At 64.9% G+C, this 18,041-nt stretch overlaps 1 protein-coding gene across 18 annotated transcripts in view; it reads left to right on the top strand.

The window, feature by feature from the left end:
• The window catches only part of NCOR2 (nuclear receptor corepressor 2), a 158,774-nt gene that overhangs the window by 114,644 nt on the left and 26,089 nt on the right, over nucleotides 1-18,041 (top strand). For 12 of the 18 annotated variants that reach the window (XM_058281238.2, XM_058281240.2, XM_058281249.2 and 9 more), the window contains exons 19-23: nucleotides 6,701-6,848; nucleotides 9,939-9,989; nucleotides 10,926-11,547; nucleotides 16,443-16,563; nucleotides 17,378-17,549. In XM_058281238.2, the coding sequence (XP_058137221.1) occupies nucleotides 6,701-6,848; nucleotides 9,939-9,989; nucleotides 10,926-11,547; nucleotides 16,443-16,563; nucleotides 17,378-17,549 (1,114 nt within the window). The remainder of the gene's footprint in view (nucleotides 1-6,700; nucleotides 6,849-9,938; nucleotides 9,990-10,925; nucleotides 11,548-16,442; nucleotides 16,564-17,377; nucleotides 17,550-18,041) is intronic. The other 6 variants (XM_058281252.2, XM_058281242.2, XM_058281254.2 and 3 more) reach the window with 1 other exon arrangement.

The following is an 18,041-nucleotide window of genomic DNA, read 5'->3' as shown; positions in this document are numbered from 1 at the left end:
ATTTGTGGACGAGGTGCCTGGTGCTCAGTCAGCGGCCCTGTAAGCGTTGGGTTTTGACATCGCCGTTTGTTTGGCAAACCTTTATTGAGTGCTGCCTGTATGCCAGGGAAGCAACAGCAGGCATCCTGGGAAGCTGCCCGAGGACGGAGGCAGGGTGGGGGTTTCCCTCTGGCCCTAAGGCCTGGGAACCTCTCAAGCGGACAGCGGGGAACCACCCAAGAATCCTGAGCCAAGGCGCAACCCCCCGAGGGGCAGGCTCCTGGCCAGTTGTCCTGGCTGCCGTGCGGGCGGAAGGGAATGGATTCCAGCCTGGGGAGGGGGCTGTCTCGGGCAGAGGCGCGAGGGCATGAGCCGAGCTGCAGGGCGGGGAGGAAGCCCCCTTGGGGCCTGGGGGGGTGCCAAGCAGTGGCGATGCCAGGCAGGCCAGGACGGCTCCGAGGAAGGCGGCGTGCAGCTCCGGGCCCCCAGCCAGCACTGCGCGGGGACCGCGCGTTTCCCAGGTGGGAGGGCGCGGGAGCAGCCTGTGCTCAGCACCTGCCGTGCCCAGGCTGGGATGGAGGCCGGCCCCAGCCTGCAGTCTACTCTGAGGGAGCCACGGCCAAAGCTGATAGGGAAGGTTGGTCCCAGGCCCCTGGCCCCCCGGCTCCCAGCTCGGGACACCTGGCCTGGGAGGCGGGCAGCAGCCCTGGCAGCCTGGGGAGGCGGCGGGGATGGGAGCCAGGGTGGGGCTGCTCCCCTGCCCCGTCAGGTCCCCCGATCACCCTCCTTGGCCCCCTTCCTCAGGTGAGGGTGGCGAAGCCAGGGAGGGGACAGTGCCGTGAGAACGGAGCGGGACTTGAACCCAGGTCGACGGGAGGCCCCACTTTCCTCCACCTCCCCTGTGTTAACCGCTGTGGCTCATGCAGAACAAGTGCGGGCTGGGCCCTCGGGTCATGCCGGGGGCCAGGGTCCCCATCCCGAGACCCCTAGGCAGGGCAGCCTCCCTGGATACTTGTCGAATGAGACCTGGTGACTTGGCAGCGCCGAGCCAGTTCTTGTGCCCGTCCAGCCCTGGAGAAGCAGCCAGGTCCTGGGTGGCGGGAGGGGAAGCACAGTGCCAGAGGTGGGGGCACGTCCCAGGAAGTGAGGCTCAATCTGGGTTTGTCCATCTGACGGTGGCTGATCTCAGTGCGGGGGTGAGTCCCCCGTCACCGGAGGACTCGAGCAGGCCCCAGAGCTCGGTGACCCCCGCCTGGCGCCCTTGCCACCGCCCTCCAGCCCCCAGGACGGGGGCAGGTCCCTGCAAGCCCTTGCACGGCCGCTGCCACCTCTGGCCACCAGCCCAGCCCCGTCTGGAGCTCAGGAAGACATGTCATCCTTGGCCAGCGCAGGAAGGCGCAGGGGAAGCAAAGGGTCAGCGGGCGTTTTCCCTCCCACGTCGCCCCAGGCCCAGCCCGAGTGGGCAGCCTCAGCAGGAAGTGGGATCGGCGGAGCACGGTCTGTCCCGGGCCTTATGTAACGCTTGGCACCGGCGTCTTCTCCAAGGTTCTCCTCTCCCTCCCCCTGGCCTGAGGTCACCCTGTTCTCCCACTGTGGGTCCAGGCCGCGGCGCTCAGCTGCCACCGTCCCTGGCCTCTCTGTCCCTGCCCGGGCCCAGCTTGGCCCTCCCTTTGCCATCATCTCTTCCGTCTGAGCCTGGACAGACTTGAGAGTCTGCAGAGACGGCCCAGGCAGGCAGTGCTTGAACCTGACCTGTGTGCAGAGCGGTGTGGCCTTGGGTGAGTGTCTCGGCTTCTCTGCGCTGGCACCTTTATCAGACTCACTCACCCAAACAAGAACTACCGTCCAGGTGCCCCGAGAACACGTCTGTGTACAGACAGACCCAAGTCCCTGCCCCAGAGGACCTGGCACTCTAGCACCGCGCAAGTTCACATGCCAACGGTGGCGGGGTGGGATAGAGTAAGGAGTGACGGGTGGGGGTGGGCTGGGGATTGGCCAGTTGGCTCACTTAGATGGGGTAATCTAGGATGACTGCTCTGAGGAGGTGATACCTAAGCAGAGCCCTGGAGGAAGTGAGTCATGGGGCTCTGGGGGCAGAGGTTCCCAGGCACGGCAGTGCAAAGGGCCTGTGCTGGGGCAGACTTGGGCATGCTTGTGCAGGAGGCCAGTGTGGAAGGGGTGGGTGAGGTCCAGGCTGAGGCCACACGGGGCCGTCGGGGGATAGGAGGACGTGGGGGTGTATTCCCAGGGTCTTGGGGAGCGCGTCGAGGATTGGAAGCCCCTGCCAGGCCGAGCAGCTGAGTGGACCCAGTGAACGCACACCTGAGCAACGCCTGGCACAGAGCCGGGGCTTAACCGGTGTCAGCTGTGGTTCCTGGTGGTGGCATTGCCGGGTGTGGGTGTGGCTCCTGGACACTGAGCCCCAGCCTCGGGGCTGCCCGGGGGGCTGGCCTCCCCACCACCCCGCTGGGCCGACCGCCCCGTGGCCTCGGCCGCCGGATCTCGGAGGCGTGCCCCCATTGTCCCAGCCGCTGCCCGGCTGTGCTCCAACCTGGACGCCTCTCGTCTCCAGCCCTGGGTGCTCAGGGGTCCTTTCTGCTCAAAATAGACCAGGGAAGAAGGGGAACCCTCGGCCGCGCCCACAGAACCCACGTGCCGCCCGCGGCTTTCTCACTTTGCCTCTGGCTCCAGCTGGGGCCTTCCATCCTGGGGGACGCTGGAGGGCGGGGCGTGTACCCTGTGACCGTGGGCAGGCAAATGTGTCCCCTCGTCCCGGCGTCCTGAGCTGCCGCTGTCCGAGGAGGAGGGCAGGACAGGAGGTTATGCTACAGCAGGGACTTGGGAACGGCGGTCCCAGGTCCCCGACCGCCCGCCGTGCTGAGGCTTGTCTTCCATCCCCGTGCTGAGGGGGCCGGGGTGGGCAGGGCCTGCCACACCCTGGAGGTGACGTGTGCTCGCCCCAGAGAGTGGGGGCCACACAGCGTTGTGGTGTAGGGTGGCTCCCTCTGGGGTGAGGGGCTCTCTGGGGAGGGGGCTTCATTGGGAGCCGTCAGCCCCCCTATTAATGGCAGTTCCTCCTCCTTCCTTGGAGACCCCAGAGGGCTCAGACCGCGACCCCTCCTGTCACACCAGCTGTCCTGGTGGATGCCCGCTTAGGGCCCCTGACTGGCTCTGCCAGCGGCTGGCCCGTTCCCAGCCGCCCGGCGGGTCAGTCAGCAGGCACCTCCGGAGCCTCCACCGGGGTCGTCAGAAGAGACGCCGGGGACATTGTCCCTGCCCTCCTGGACATACAGCCAGTGGGAGAAGGACAGGCCCATGGTGCCTGCCTTGCCATCTTCCAGAAGGGCCGCCCACTTTGCCTCCCCCGGCAGCGGATGGGGGCTCCTGTGGCTCCACCTTCTCCTCAGCGTTGGCTCTTGGCAGGGTTTGGGGTTCTGGCTTTCTAACGGGCGCGTTGGCTGTCTCCCTGGCGACTGGCAATTCCCTAATGACCCGTGATGTTGACCATCTTTTCATGTGCTTGCGTGCCGTCTCTGTATCTTCTTCAGTGAAGGGTCTGTTCTGATCTTTTTAAAAACAGATACGTGTGTGTACGTACAAATGTATGTATGTATACACACTTTCATGTATATGTCTAGACAAGTAAGTTTATGGAAAAATTGGGCGTAAGATGCAGAGTTCCCACATACTCCACCCCAACAGTCTTCCTTTGCTTTTGTGTTGTATCTTTGTTAAAATTGGTGAAACCATGTTATTAAAATGGCCCTAAATCTATAATAGTATTTGATTTGGTACCAACTAAACTTCAGTAGCATGCACAAACACCGTTCCTGTATACCTCCCTCCTCCCACTTTTTGGTTATTATAAATTATATTTTTATGCATTGCATGTCCCAAGCCATAGATCTGTCATTGCTTTTTATGCATTTGCTTTTTAGAACCTGTAAGAACTAAGAAGTGGAGTTACATACCAAAAAAATAGACTACCACTGCCCTGGCCTTTACAGTTACGCATCTGGATACCTTTACCAGAGGTCTTACTACTTTATGCCACTTTGGTCCACTGTCTAGTGCTCTTTCCTTTTAGTCAGAAGAACTCCCTTTTACATTGTGTGCAGGGCAGGTCTAGTGATGATGAACTCTCTCAGCTTTTGTTTATCTGAGAATGTCTTAATCGCTCCCTCATTTTTAAAAGGTAGTCTCGCTGGATGTAAAGTTTTGCTTGGCAGTTGTTTTCTTTCGGCACTATAAATATTTCATCCCACTGACTTCTTGCCACCCTGTTTCTGATGAGAAATTGGCCCTTGCTATTGGGACTCCCTTGTGTAGGAGAAAACCCGTTGATTTTCTCATGCAGCTTTCAGAACCCTCTCCTTGTCCTTGGCGTTGGACGGTTTGACTACTGTGTGTCTGTGTGTACTGTGGCTGTCTTCCAAGTTTTCCCTGCTTGGGGCTGGTTGGACTTTTTGAGTGTGTACGTTCAGGCTTTTGTTAATTTGGGAAGTTCTCTGCCGTTATTTCTTTGCACGTGCCTTTTCCCGTTTCTCCCTCACCTCCTCCTGGGCTCCCACAGGCACGTGTTGCTTTGCTTGAAGGCGTCTCACAGGCCTCGTAGGCTCTAGTCACTTTTTTTTCATTCTTGTTTCTCTCTGCTCTTCAGCCTAAAGCACTTCAGTTGTCTTGTCTTCAAGTTCATTGATTCTTTCTTCTGCCAGATCCAACCTGCTGTGCAAAGCCTCTGGGGACTTTCTGAGTTTCAGTGACTGAGGTCTTCAACTCCAGGATTTCTGTTTGTTCCTTTTTAAAGTTTCTGTCTCTTCATCGAGATTTCCATAGTGTTCGTTTGTCATTTTTCCGATATCCTTAAGTTCTTTCTCCGTGTTCTTCTTTATTTCCTTGAGCATATTGGAGACCATTTTTTTGTTAGTGTGTTCATCCCATATATCTGGTCTTCTTCATTAACGGTTTCTGAATTTTTATCTTGTTTTTCATTTCCTGTTTCTTTGTTCATTTTTGTCACACATTGTCCATTTTAAAATTTTAATATGTTAACTCTGGGATTTAGTGCCTGAACTGTCTGTTCCTTAAGTGTTTATCCTGTTAGCACTCTGACAAAGATTTCCTCATACCCAGAGCTAACAAAAACAAACCAACTAAAGCAGAAAACCACTGTTCACAGGTTTTGCCAACGGGCTGTGCGTTGGCTGGTGCTCTTCAGAGTGGAGCCCTCCTCCTGGCAGGCAGCCCGGGACGAAAGGCAGGCGCAGCTCTTCTGGGCCGGTGTCCTGTGAGGGCTTGTGCTCTCAAGGGCCTCAGGAATTCCCCGGATGGAGCATCTGGATGTCCCTCCACTCCCCATGAAGTCACCCCTCCCTCCTGCTCCTCCAGGGTGCTCTATTGCCTGGTGTGACCCAGGAGGGCCTTTGCCTTTGCCCTAGGCCTCTGTGACTTGATTGTTTCTGACGCTGCTTTAGCTCTACAAGGTCCTCCAGCAGGGTGTGTTCTGGGAGGGTGAGCCGGGCAGGAGGGCCTGGTTCAGCCTCCAGGTAGCCTGGCCCTGACACCCAGGCACCCCAGTAGGTGCATACTGTGCTCCCTCAGGTAGAGGGCCAGGGCCCCGCGGTGGGAGTGCAGGGGTCTCCACGTGGAGCTGGGGAGGGGCCAGCAAGGGTGCCTGAGCTTCTCCTACCATGCTTAAAGCTGCGTCTTCTGGACCTGGTGCTCATCCAGTTACTGCAGCCTTTTAACTGGTTCCCAGAGCCTTGAGGAAGGTGGCTCCACTGGTTTTTACTAGTTCACAGATTCTGGGGGGTGCAGCGCCCTGGAGCATCTTACACTGCCATCTTGGTCCTTTCCTCTGCCCATTTTTTAATGGGGTTTTTCTGTTTTCTTACTGCTGAGTTTCAAGGCTTCTCTTGTATATGTTGCATACAAGTCTTTTATCAGATATGTGCTCAGCAAATACTCCCTCCTAGCTGCAGCTTATCTTTCCGGTCTCTTAATGGTGTCTTCTGCAGGGCGGAAACTCTTCATTGTAACGCAGTTCATCTCCTCCGTCTTCATTCTCCTGGATCCCCTTTGATATTGTAAGAGGCCACGGCCAAACCCAAAGCCACGTCAGATTCTTCTTGTGAATTGTTGTGTCACCACTCTTACCGTCTAGCAATCCTTGGAGGGCAGGAACTTGCCTGCCGTGTTCCTTGCCGGCTCATTAGCAGCTGTGCAGTGTGCGGCACACAGTGGGTGCTTTGTAAAGAAGGTGGAATGAAATGGGCTTCCCGAGGTAGCCTCTTCCCTGGGCTCGGTGGGGCGGAGGGAAGTGCAAGGAAAAGCTCCACCCACTCACGTCCATAGCAGCAAGCCTGACAGCGCGTCCTGGGGTGTGTGGCCACTGCTCTGACAGACAGAGGAACCGGAGCAGTCCCGGGGGTCCTTCAGGCAGACACAGGTTCCCGTCCATCCCGGAAGGATGACGGGCCACGGGTAGGCCAGGCCGGCCCAGGGTGTGCTTGGGACACGACGGAAGAATAAAGCCCTTGGTAAAAATAACTGCCGGCATGCCTGGCCGCAGCGGCGGGGCGCGAGTGGGGGCCGGTCGCCCGCCTGGCCACGTGGCCGGGATTGCTGTCCCTCGCAGCTGTGCTGAGACGTCCGGCTCGGGGAGTCCCGAGGCTGCCAGCCCAGGCCTGGGCCCTGACCTGCCGCTGTCCCTGTACCCTAGGAGAAGGAGAGGAACGCCCGGAGGAAGAAGAAAAAAGCGCCAGCCGCAGCCAGCGAGGAGGCCGCCTTCCCGCCCGTGGTGGAGGACGAGGAGATGGAGGCGTCAGGCGTGAGTGGAAACGAGGAGGAGACGGTGGAGGAGGCCGAAGGTGAGGGCCGGCCCGGGCCAGAGGGCGGCTAGTGCAACCGGGGCCGGGCGAGCGAGGGCGCGGCAGGAGCCGACTTCGGCGCCGCCTCTGTCCTTGGATGGGGCCTCAGCGGCCTTGGGGTGAGAGCATCCCTTGGCATACGTGTGCCCCGAACGAGGGTGACAATGACGGGATCACCAGGCACTAGCTTCCCTGCGCCGGGTGCTTGTCTGAGCCGTCCCGTCCGTGGCGGCCCAGCTGGCGCCTGCCGCCCTTTCCTCGTGTCTGCTTCTCCATTGTGGAAAACACTTTGCTCTGAGATAGTTTGTGACCACAACCCCCTTCCAAGTCGGCGGCTAGAAAGAGACCCACTCTGTGGGTCGGTAAATATTTCAAAAGCGGTAAGATTACTTTTAGTGCTTCCCCTTGCTCCCAGGGTCCCCAGTTTGGCTGATAAACTATACGGTCACCTGAACTATTGCCCCCGTTTTAAATCTGGGGACACCAAAGCTCAGAGCAGTTAAGCCTCTTGGTGCAGGACCCAGGTACCACGGCGTTGCATCGTCTTTGCCTTTCTTAGGTGATTTTTCTCACCACATGAGCGCTGCTAGAGAGCGCGAGCCAAGGAACAGTCGACACCGCGCTGGCAGCTCTGCCCGTGGTGGTGAGCAGTGTTTGAGCTGTGACACAAGGATTCTAACCATGCGAGACTGTCCCCGTAACTTGAGAGCCCAGCCCCCCGAGTGTCGTGCCCTCCCCTGCGTGAGCAGCGTCGACCCCAGAACTGAAGTTGGGCTGCCCAGCCCCAGCCCCTGCACCTCCACCACTACTTAGCCCCCCTCTGCCCCCACCCCGTGCCCGCACCTCCTTCACCCTGTCGAGGATGAAGCTGCGTCTCCACCCGCTCCCTGTAGCCCTGCCGGGCCTCTCGCTGCTCCGGCTCCCTGGCCGGGCGAATCCCCACGAGCCCTCGGGTTCCTCTGGGCTTTCCTCTGTCGCCCCGCTTGCCTCCGGCGCATGGTTCCATCTCCCCTGCTCCTGCAGCGCCGTGAAGGAGGGCGCGAGTCGCTCGCTTGTCTCCGTAACCCAGGCCTGCGGTAAACACAAGTTCTGCTGGCCCGCAGTGGGGTCACAGCCCGGATCCCAGAGCCGGGCTGGAAATGGAGAATCAGCCACCGGGTTACTGCCTCCAGCCGGGGGTGGCTCTGGGGTGCCGCCCAGGTTTGCCGAGAGGCGGCTGGTGTCTGGGGGAGAAAAGCGTTCCCTCCCTCAGGTGGCCTCCCAGGCCATCTGCCCGGGCAGGATGCAGGCTCGGGGAGGCAAAGTCAAGAAAGCAGTGCTTGGCTCGGTTTCCAAACAAGAGCAGGCACTTCTCAGGGAAAGGACTGTGGGAGCGGACCCCGGCCCCTCTGCTGGCTTGGGGAGGGGCAGGGCCGTCTGGCTGGAGCCCGGGGGCGCCTGTGAGTTCCCGGTGATCCTCTGTACTGACCAGGAACCGTTGGGGACGGCAGTTTAGCAAAGTCCTGCATGAGCCTCCTGGCGCCCAGCCGTGCAGGCTGTCCTGCCAGCCTCACAGCTCAGGGAGGAGGGTCGCCCGCGTCGAGGGGCGCAGTGCAGGATGCGGTCCCCAGTCCAGCCCACGCTCCTGCACGAGCCTCAGCCGGTCGGTCCAGTTCTTTGTGCTCAGTTGTCTTGTCCATGGGCCGGGCCTGCTGTTCTCTGTGTCCCAAAGGCCTGAGGTCAGGGTGTCAGGCCATAGGACCCAGGCCCCAGTCTGGTGGAGACCAGACGGGCCATCCTGACCCTCAGGGAGCTCCCAGCAGGCTGCCTGGAGGAGGGGAGGCCTGGCAGAGGGCATTCCTCGTGGTGGCGCCTGTCCAGCGCGATCGGGGCTGGGGGAATGGGGGTGCAACCAGGAGGAGTGGGGACGTGCTGCTGGGACTGGGACCTGGGGTGAGATGGGAGCTGGACTAGGAGCAGGACCACCCTGACGGAACCTTCTGGTAGCCCTGGCCAGCCCGCAGCAGCGTGGGACAGGTGGGCAGCAAGCGCCTTGTCGCATCGGGATGGGGTGAGCTGGGGGTAGAGCCTGTGTGGCCCCCGAGTGCCACTGGTGCCAGCAGCAGTCGTCAGAGCAGCAAGGGCTCTAAGACGGGTCCTCTGGGCCGGAGGTTACCCGAGGTCACACCGCTGGCCCAGTGGGGACCAGGATTCGGGCTGGGAGCCCCTTGGGCGTGCCAAGGAGGCGGCCGCCTGCCGCACACCCTCCTGGCCCCGGCACTCTTCTGGTGTTCTGGGGGCAGTGGTAGCCTTGAAGGCCAGCTTGTTAGGAATGCAGAGTCTAGGGCCCTGCCCGGCCCTCTGGGCAGTTCTGGCTTGTGCTGCAGCCCAGGAACCCAGGAGCTGGGCGCCCCTCCTTGAGGTGGCTGCCCCCGGGCCTCGGCCTGAGCCGCCTCAGGCCCTGCTGGCCGCCTGGGGCAGGGAGAGCGGGACGGCTGCCGGCAGCAGGCCAGGTGGGGCGCTTGGCTCCCCCAGCCCTGGGGCCAGGCCCCTGCTGTGTGGCCTTGCGCAGTTGCTTCCCCCTCTGTGCCTCTTTGTCTGCAGAAGGGGGATGACTGTTCTGAGCCTAGAGGTCGTTGAGGGTTAAGGACACCAGGTCATAGAAGGGGTTGAGCAGGTACTGGACCTTCGCGGCAAGGTGTGTCGCCATCACTGGGGCCATTTCTGGAAGGAGCAGCCCCTGCTGGCTGGGCGCTGCCTCGATGGTGGGAGACAGGCTTGCCCGCCCCTCGGGTCAGCAGCCCCCTCCCCCGGGGCAGCCTGGGAGCCTCGGACCAGAGAAAGCCGGCATCTCATCCAAGGTCACGCAGGAGTGGGCGAGGCTGGCCTCTCGCCCCAGATAACCCTTCTAGTGCCTGGCCGCGGACAGGCCCGGGGACCCCTGGCCACTGGGGTCCGCGAGCCTGGAGGGGCGAGTGGCCAGCGGAAGCCCCTGCCGTCCCCTGCTGCCTGCTGAGCCCCCGGCCCCTCCACGGCCGCCCCCTGCCTGCCCCTCCCCTCCTGCGCTGGAGCCCCCGCCTCGCTTCTAACTTGTCTCTAACTTCCTTCCAGCCTTACGTGCCTCTGGGAATGAGGTGCTCAGAGGGGAGTGCGGTGCCCCAGGTACGGACGTGGCCGGCTGGCCTGGAGGTGGGGGGCCGGGCCGGGGGGCCCCACCCTGTGAGCATGCCTCTGCTGCGAGGGCTGCCGCCGCCCCCCTCCCACCCCCTGTGGCTCCGGGGCTCTGCCCCGGGCCCCCGCAGCTTGCGTGCCGCCCGCCGGCCTCTTGGCCCTCGCTGCTGTTGCCCCGTGGCGCTCGGCTGCTCAAGTTTCCGTAACAGCCAGTGCAGGAACTTTGGAGTGTCCCCATTCCAGAGAAAACACGGGAAACTGAGACCCAGAACAGTTCCTGAAGTGTCTTAGAGGCTCGAGAGCCAGGACCGAGCCAGGTCCCCTTGCCCTCTGTCTATGCACTTTTTGTGCACCTGCTGTATACCAGGCGCTCCGGGGAAGGGGCGGAGTGGGGGCTGTGCCGTTCCCGTGGCCGCCTCCGTGCCCACCAGGCCCGTGTCAGACGTCGCCTCCTAGTGCCCGTGGCGGCAAGGACAGTGCCTGGCACCGCCTCCCCTCCGGCCGGCCCACCCCCGCCTCGGAGCCCCTGAGCTGGGAACCCGTCGCCCCAGCCTCCAGGGCATACCCGCGTTCCCCCGGCACGCAGCCAGCAGGGGGCAGAACCGGTGGGTGCTCGGCTGTGCCCGCCACCCTGTACCCCAGGGCCGGGCACCGGCCACGGAGAAGGCCTGGGAACCGCGCCGAGGGCAGGCCCAGCCCAAGTCGCCGTGGGCTCAGCCTCGGGGCTGGGGCAACCCGGCGGGGACTCCCCGGGCACGTGGGAGCTGCAGGGCTGCTTGTGTCCTCGGTGGTGCCACTGCCGCCGGGGGTCCTGGGGGGCCGGGGCCCGGGGCCTGGTTGAGGAGCCGTGCCCGCTGCCTGCCCCCGTGGCACCCTCCCCGCCCGCCGACCCCCTCGCCGCTCACCGTCTCTGCTCTGTCCCCGCAGCCACTGTCAACAACAGCTCGGACACCGAGAGCATCCCTTCGCCCCGCACCGAGGCCGCCAAGGACCCCGGGCTGAATGGGACCAAGCCCCCAGCCGCCCTGGGCACCACCGGGCCGCCCCCTGAGCCGCCCACCCCGCCGCCGGAGGACGCCGCTGCCCCTGCCGAGCCCGCCCCGGGCCCCGCCGCCGGCCCGCCCACGCCCCCCGCAGCCTCCCCGGCGCCCGCGGCGCCCCCTCCCGCGGCCCCCAAGGAGGAGGAGGAGGACGAGGTCGCCGTGGCCGCCCCTGCTGCCGACGGGGAGGAGCAGAAGCCGCCTGCCGCAGAAGAGCCACCCGCAGACGCGGGGAGGGCACAGGACCCCGGAGAGGTGCCGAGGGAGGAGCCCGCGGTCAAGAGCGAGTGCCAGGAGGCGGCCACGGAGGAGGCGCCCGGCCAGGCCCCCGGAGCCGAGGCCAGCGCCGAGGCCGTGCCCGAGGGGCCCGCCAGGGCGGAAAGGAAGGAGGGCGGCCCCGGTGGCAAGCCCACCGCGGCCAAGGGCGCCGGCGCCCCCCAGGACAGCGACTCCAGCGCCACCTGCAGCGCCGACGAGGTGGATGAGCCCGAGGCAGGCGACAAGGGCAGGTGAGCGGCGGCCCGGCCCGGGGCTCGGCTCCCCGAGTCATGTTGGCCCCACTGGGCGCCAGCGGGTGCCGAGACGGCAGCCAAACAACCGACTCTCTGCCTGCCCCCGGGAGGCGGGGTCCAGCCAGGGAGGTGGCAGCGAACAGAGTCAGGAAGTAACGCCATTGCGCACGGGGGAGGAGGTGCCCGCGCCGAGACCCGGCTGAGGAGGGGGCAGCCACGGCCGGGTGTGGGGAGAGGGTGTGCCAGGCTGCGCTCCCAGAGCCGACAGAGGGGCGCACGAGGGGAGGCGGGCGTGCAGGGCGGGGGCCAGGTTCTCCGGCATCGGGAGGGGTGCCGGCCACGGACTCTTCTCGGGGCCACCGGAAGACGTCGAACTTCCTGCCCGCAAGGGCCGGGGAGGACCTAACGCTCTGAAGCTGTCCCCGCCGCCACGTGGGGCGGGTTTAACGGGGGCAGCGGAGGGGCCGATGCGGCCGTCCAGCTGGGCAGCTTGGGTGCCACAGGGTCGTGGAGGAAAGCAGGCGCGTGCCAGGCCCTTGACGGGCGGGGCGGGGGGCGCAGGCCAGGCCCTCGCGGGAGGAGGTCCTCCTCGGGGAGCTTTCCTTGCAGGTGCCGTCCTGTTGGGGCGCCGATGTCCCTGACGCCCACCTCTCCCCTCACCCTCCGGGCTGGCGGTGTGGGGAACCCCTTGCATCACCCCCCACACACACCTCGGCTCTGGGACGCTGGATTTTAACCATCTTCAGCCCAGATGCTTCTGGAACCTGGTGCCCTGGCCCGGAACAAGGGCGCGCATGCCCGCGTCAGGGCCGTCTGCGGGCGGCCGAGGGAGCTGTGCCCGCTGCCCGCTGCCCGCGGGGGCTGGGGCTGGGCTTCCAGCGAGACCGGCGGGCCCTTGCCCCGAAAGCTGCACGGTCTGTCTGCTGCCCCTGCATCTCCTGGGAAGGCCCAGGGCAGAGCAAAAGGATGGCCTGGCCTTCCGGCCCGCGGGGCCCTGGGGAGCCTCTCCCTCGTGCCTGTCTCCCCTTGGGGCTTGCTGGGATGTCGACCCAGGCATCGGGCTCCTCCTCGCGCTCAGGCCTCACGCTTCAGCGGAGCGGCAAGCCTGCGCCGTCCTCCGCCCGCTGAGGCTGGGGTCCCGGGGGCGGCCGCCGGCCGGAGCCACACCCTGCCTGGCAGTGGCCGTGCAGTGGGGGGGAAGACCTGGCTGCGGGCTGCAGGGGACGTGGAGTCCCGAGCCTCCCTGGCAGGCGGGTGGCTCGGAAAACAGTGCTCATGCGTGGCCCGGGGAGAGGAAGCCAGGCCTGGCGAGCCTGCCAGCCCTTCCCTCCTGGGCGCTGGGCTCAAGGTGGGCCGGCTTGCCAGCCCCCTCCTGCCGGCCGCCGGGCAGAGTCACGGAGGCGGAAGCCGCTGAGCTCGTGGCAGCCCTGCAACTCGGTGGCCCCACAAGCCTGTGCCCGCGCTAGAGACCCCCTGCCAGGCTGCCGAGCCGGGAGCCTGGGCGCAGCAGCCCCCGACCCCTCGGGCAGACCCGGGGCCCCTCGGGTGCTCTCGGCTTCCCAGCTCCTTCCCTGGCACCCTTGCCCAGGGACGTGCCCCGCCCCCCGCAGCCGAGCCTGGCTTCCGTCCACCCCTCTGGCCTGAATGTCCGGTATTTTCCCCCGGGGAGCGGGGGGAGCGGGAGCACTGGGCTGGGAGTCAGGACACCTGGTCCGTCCCGCCCGCCCTGACCTCAGGGCGTGCCTTGCCCTCGCGAGCGAGCCTGGACTCGGGCCACCCGGCTGACCTCTTCCTCGCCCCCGCCTGCTCCCTCCCCCCGCTGCGCGGGGCCAGGCAGGCGCCGGAGGACGCGGGCGCCATGTGTCAGCGGCTGGGGCTCCAGGGGGGCAGGTGGGCCTCCGGCTCCCCTGGTGCTGGCCACCCCGTTCCCCACTTCCAGCCCCAGCAGTGGGGACCCCACTGCTGGACTCTGGCTCTGGCCCCAGCCTGGCCCGGGCGGTGCGGGGAGGGGCAGGTCCCCGGCTGTTCTCTGGCGCTGTCCGCCAGGCAGCTCCACCCGAGCTTTCTTGGCGGACGCCCAGAGGTGGCGGCTCTGACTGCCGAGTGCGCCCTCCCTGCTCTGCTCCCCAGAGAAGGAGCTGGTGCTCCCTGGCAGGGGCAGGAGGGGAAGTCCCTGCCCCCCGCCCGAGACCGCGCTGTCGGGTGCTGTGGACGGCCGCACTCGTGGCCTCGCTGTGGGAATATGGAGTCCGAGCCGCGCGGTGGCCGCCCGCGCCAGGCCTGCAGCCGGCACTCTGTGCAGGACTGGCTGCCCTCCCTCGGCCCTGCGGCCAGCGGGGGCTCGGCCCGGCCGGTTCACCCCACGGACGCTGGTTGGGCCCCAGCAGGGACCAGGCTCCGTTCCAGGTGCTGAGGAGGCAGCGGGGAGCGGGGCGGACGAGGCCCGGCTCAGGGCGCCTGCATTTTCGTGAGGACGACCGATAAGAAAGCGGGGCAGTAAGCACAGAGAGCGATCGCCTGCCTGATAAGGGGACAGTGGAAAGACCGGGGGCGGGGAGGGGGTGGAGAGGGGGTGGGACTGGCAGGGAACACGTATCCCTCCTGCAGGAGGTGACTACAGGGTGACTGGAGCCCATTGCGCGAGGCGTGGGAGGGAAAGCCGGCCCCGCAGGGGGCACAGCCAGTGCAAAGGCCCTGGGGCCACTTGGGGTCATGTCCACTGGGCAGCCAGGAGGCCTGTGGGTGGCACAGGATGATGAGGGGCTGGGGCCATGGAGAGGAAGGCAGAGAGGTGGGCAGAGACCTGCCTGCGCAGGGCTCTGTGGGCCAGGAGCCAGAGGAGAGCAACCTCACCATAGCGGGGCCAGGCCACCGCACCCTCCCGGCCCCCGGCGCGGCCGGAGCGGGGATGTGCTTTGCAGTCCCTCCGGGGCCTTGTGCCCAGGGTGCTCCTGACCGCTGCCCTGCAGGCCCGGCTCCCACAGCCTGTCTCTCGGCACAGCTGCCATCCTGGGCAGGGCACGGGTACCCCTCCTTCGGCCCACACCTGAGCCCCCAAGGGAGCATCTATTGTCGTCTCCGTTTCCAAGACGAGGAGACCGAGGCCCAGTTAGGTTAAGTCACTGCAGAGGCAGGATTTGAACCCGCAGCCTGAGCTCTGACCCGTGGGCCGGGCGGCACCCTGGCTTCTCCCCCCCACCATCTTCCCCTGCCTCTCTCGGGTCCCACCGCCGTGCCAGGCCCCACGCGCCCATGCCCCGCCCTGCCTCCTGGGAGGAAAATAAAAGCTGCTGTCTTCTGGAATACAAAGGGGAGAGGACAGCGGCAGGGCCGGGCCAGCGAGGAGGGCTCGGGGAGGCGCCCTCGCCGCCGCCGCCTGGACGAGTGGCTCGCGGGGCCAGGCGTCACCCTGCCTGCTTCCCCTCCTCCCGCCGCGCCCACCGCTCCCTCGGGGGGCTCAGGGCCTTCAGGGGCTCCTGAGGGATCTGTGCTGGGACCAGCGCACTCTCGTAAACTGTAAAGTACCTTGCCCACGCCAGCTGCTCGCCCTCACTGGGCTCTTAAACTATAAAGTGCCTCACCACACTGGGTGACGGCGGCTGCTGACTCAAGCGGAAGGGTTCTGGGCCTCTGTGGTGTCCCCCATGCCCATTTACCCTGCCCATTTGACTGCCCCACAGCCTGGGTCAGGAAGCACGGGGAAACCGAGGCACGAGAATGGGCAGAAGCCCTGCGTAGAAGGCTGGGGTCCACTGATGGTCTGATTACCAGGCAAACGTTGCATTTTATACGGGCTGTAAGGACACATTTTATACGAACTCCAAGTACTCTTCCTACGAAGAAACATTTACATCTTAGCTTTAAGGTGTTTTGTACAAGGCATTTTTGTACTTTATGCTTACATATAAAATATAACAAAGGACATTATTTTACTCTCATAAAAAATGCAGCTAGTCCATCAACTCCTGGTTTTGCGGCCTGCGTGTAGGATTGTTTAGCTTTTTCCAACGGCTTTATTGAAATGTAATTCACGTGCTGTACCCTTGCCCCTCAAGCGCACACCGGTCTGTGGATTTTACTCTGTTTGGTGGTGCTCAGCTCTCACCCCGTTTAATTCCAGAGTGCTTTTGTCACCCAGCAGAGAAACCCCGCTCCCCTAACGGTCACTGCGCGCCCTCGCCCCCGCACCAGCAGCGCTCACCTGCCTCCTCCCTGGAGCCATGCTGGTGGCTCCCGAGGGGCCCGTGCACCACGTGGCTTCTGTGTCAGCTGTGTCCGCCTGGCGTCACGTCCTCTAGGTCATTCCGTGTCGGAGCCCGCGTCGGGACCTCTTGCCCCTTGACGGCTGAATCCTCGCCCGTGTGGCTGGAGCACAGCTGGTTTGTCCCTCTGTGCGCTGAGGGACACGGGGGCCGTTTCTTGGGGCAAGTGGGAATCGCGCAGCTGTGGACCTTGGCACTGACCCCTGGTCCCTGCTCTCGGGCCTGGTCTGGGCCTGAGCGGGCGTCCTGTGCTAACCCCCCCCGGAAGCCACGCTGCGGTTGCACCATCTTCTGGCTGATTCCTGGGCTGCTTTGCAGGTCCTGGAGGGTGGGGCGTGGCGTAAGCCCCGGCTCTGGCTGGTCTGGGCCCCGGTGCCTCGACTGCCTCAGGAATGCTGCCTCCCAGCTGCGTCCAGCTTCCTGGCCCCTGGGCTGGGGCTGGGGGGCCGTCTCGGTCCCCGCGGGGCTGGCCCAGCTGACCGGCCGTGTGACCCTGGGCGTCGACGGCCTCCCGCTGCCCTGGCGGGCCCCGCCCGGGGCTCACCACCCAGGGCTCGGGCCGGGAGAGGCGCGCAAGTGGGACAGCCTGCCCTGGCCCGGGCGCCGGCCTCACACCTCTGTCCCTGCCAGGCTGCTGTCCCCACGGCCCAGCCTCCTCACCCCGGCCGGCGACGTGCGGGCCAGCACCTCGCCCCAGAAGCCGCTGGACCTGAAGCAGCTGAAGCAGCGGGCGGCTGCCATCCCTCCCATTGTGAGTGGACCCCCGCGGCGCGAGGAAACGGGCCCCTCCCCGCCCCTCCCTGCCCCGACCTCCATTTCCTGTGCCCCGAGAAAGCCGGTGCGTTGGGCCGGGCCGGGTGCCCGACTCCGGGGTGGGTGGGGGCAGCACCTGCGGCCTCGCTCTTCTGCCCCACCCGCTTCCTGGCCCAGTCCCCATGGAGATGAGGCCGCCAGCGGGCGCGCCGGGTGGGGCGCTGGACGGGGGCGCCAGCCCCTGCCAGCCCCACCCTTCCACCCTCCTGGCCTGGGGCTGCTGAGGCTTGGCTGTCCCCCACCAGGGTGCCTTCCTGAGCCCCCCAGCTTGCACCCTGCTTGGGGAGAGGGCAGGGGCCCCTGGACCTGGTCTCTGACCCCTGAGGTCCCCCCTCCTCCTGCCCAGAAGAGTCTCCCCATAGCGGAGGGGGCGGGGCCACACCTCCCATGCAGCTGGGACTCTGGGCTGAAGACGCACCTTCTCAGGTCGGGGTGTGGGTCACGGAGCTTTGAGTGCCCCGAGCAGGCACAGGCTGGTTTCTCAGTCCCGGAGTCTCTTAGGACTTCGGGGTACCGGGTGGGCTGGGTGGAAGGGGTGGCGGTGGGCAGCGGGGCACGCCCCTTCCAAGGCTGGCACTCCCATCCTGCCGGGGCGGCCCCGCTGCGTTGTGCCAGGCCCTGCCCTGCCGCGGCCCGAGCCCCGTGACCCCGGGCGGTTCATGGCCTCTTCTGGCCTCGTTGCCCAGGCCCGTCCCACGCCCGGGGCGCAGAAGGCTCTCCCTGACCTCTGCACCTCTCTGCTTCCTCGTCAGGTCTCCAAAGTCCATGAGGCTCCCCGGGAGGACGCGGCGCCCCCAAAGCCAGCACCCCCCGCCCCATTGCCATCCCAGCACTTGCAGCAGCAAGAGCCTGACACCCCCCAGCAACCCAGCAGCAGCCCTCAGGGCAAAAGCCGGAGTCCTGTGCCTCCTGCTGAGAAGGAAGGTAAGGGTGTGCCCCCAGCTGGGGGACCCAGGGACGCGGGAGGCTGGCAGGAGCAATAAGGTATACCTGTGGGTCCAGAGCTGCTGTCGCACACCCCCGTCTGCAGTGCCGGGCAGGTGAATCAATGGGCAAGACTGATGGGCCTACGACATTAGGGAACGGTGGGGGCTGTGGCAAAAACGGAGAGCTCGTGTTCTTTCTAAAGTGGGCAGCCTGTCTGCCCGTCCAAGAATTGCCACGACAGTAAGACAGCAGGCTGTCTTCTCGTGTGAAATCTCCTGTGTTCTCAGCCTTGGCAAGTTTTGCCAAAATTTCTAGAAGCACTATGTGTGCATGGCAGCTTGTCCGTAACCCAGCCTCTGCCTTAGTGTGATTCCGTCCTCACGTGAGCGTCTAGACCCACGCCCGAGGCCCAGCGCCGGCTTGCGGTGCTTCCCCTCCCGCCCGTCTTGACTTTGTCCCTGGTTGAGGTCACCGGGTTCGGTGGGGGCA

This window comes from Dasypus novemcinctus, chromosome 19, assembly GCF_030445035.2.
Source record: "Dasypus novemcinctus isolate mDasNov1 chromosome 19, mDasNov1.1.hap2, whole genome shotgun sequence".
NCBI lineage: Eukaryota > Metazoa > Chordata > Mammalia > Cingulata > Dasypodidae > Dasypus > Dasypus novemcinctus.
The sequence above is the reverse complement of the archived record's forward strand: the minus strand, read 5'-3'. Positions and strand labels throughout refer to the sequence as shown.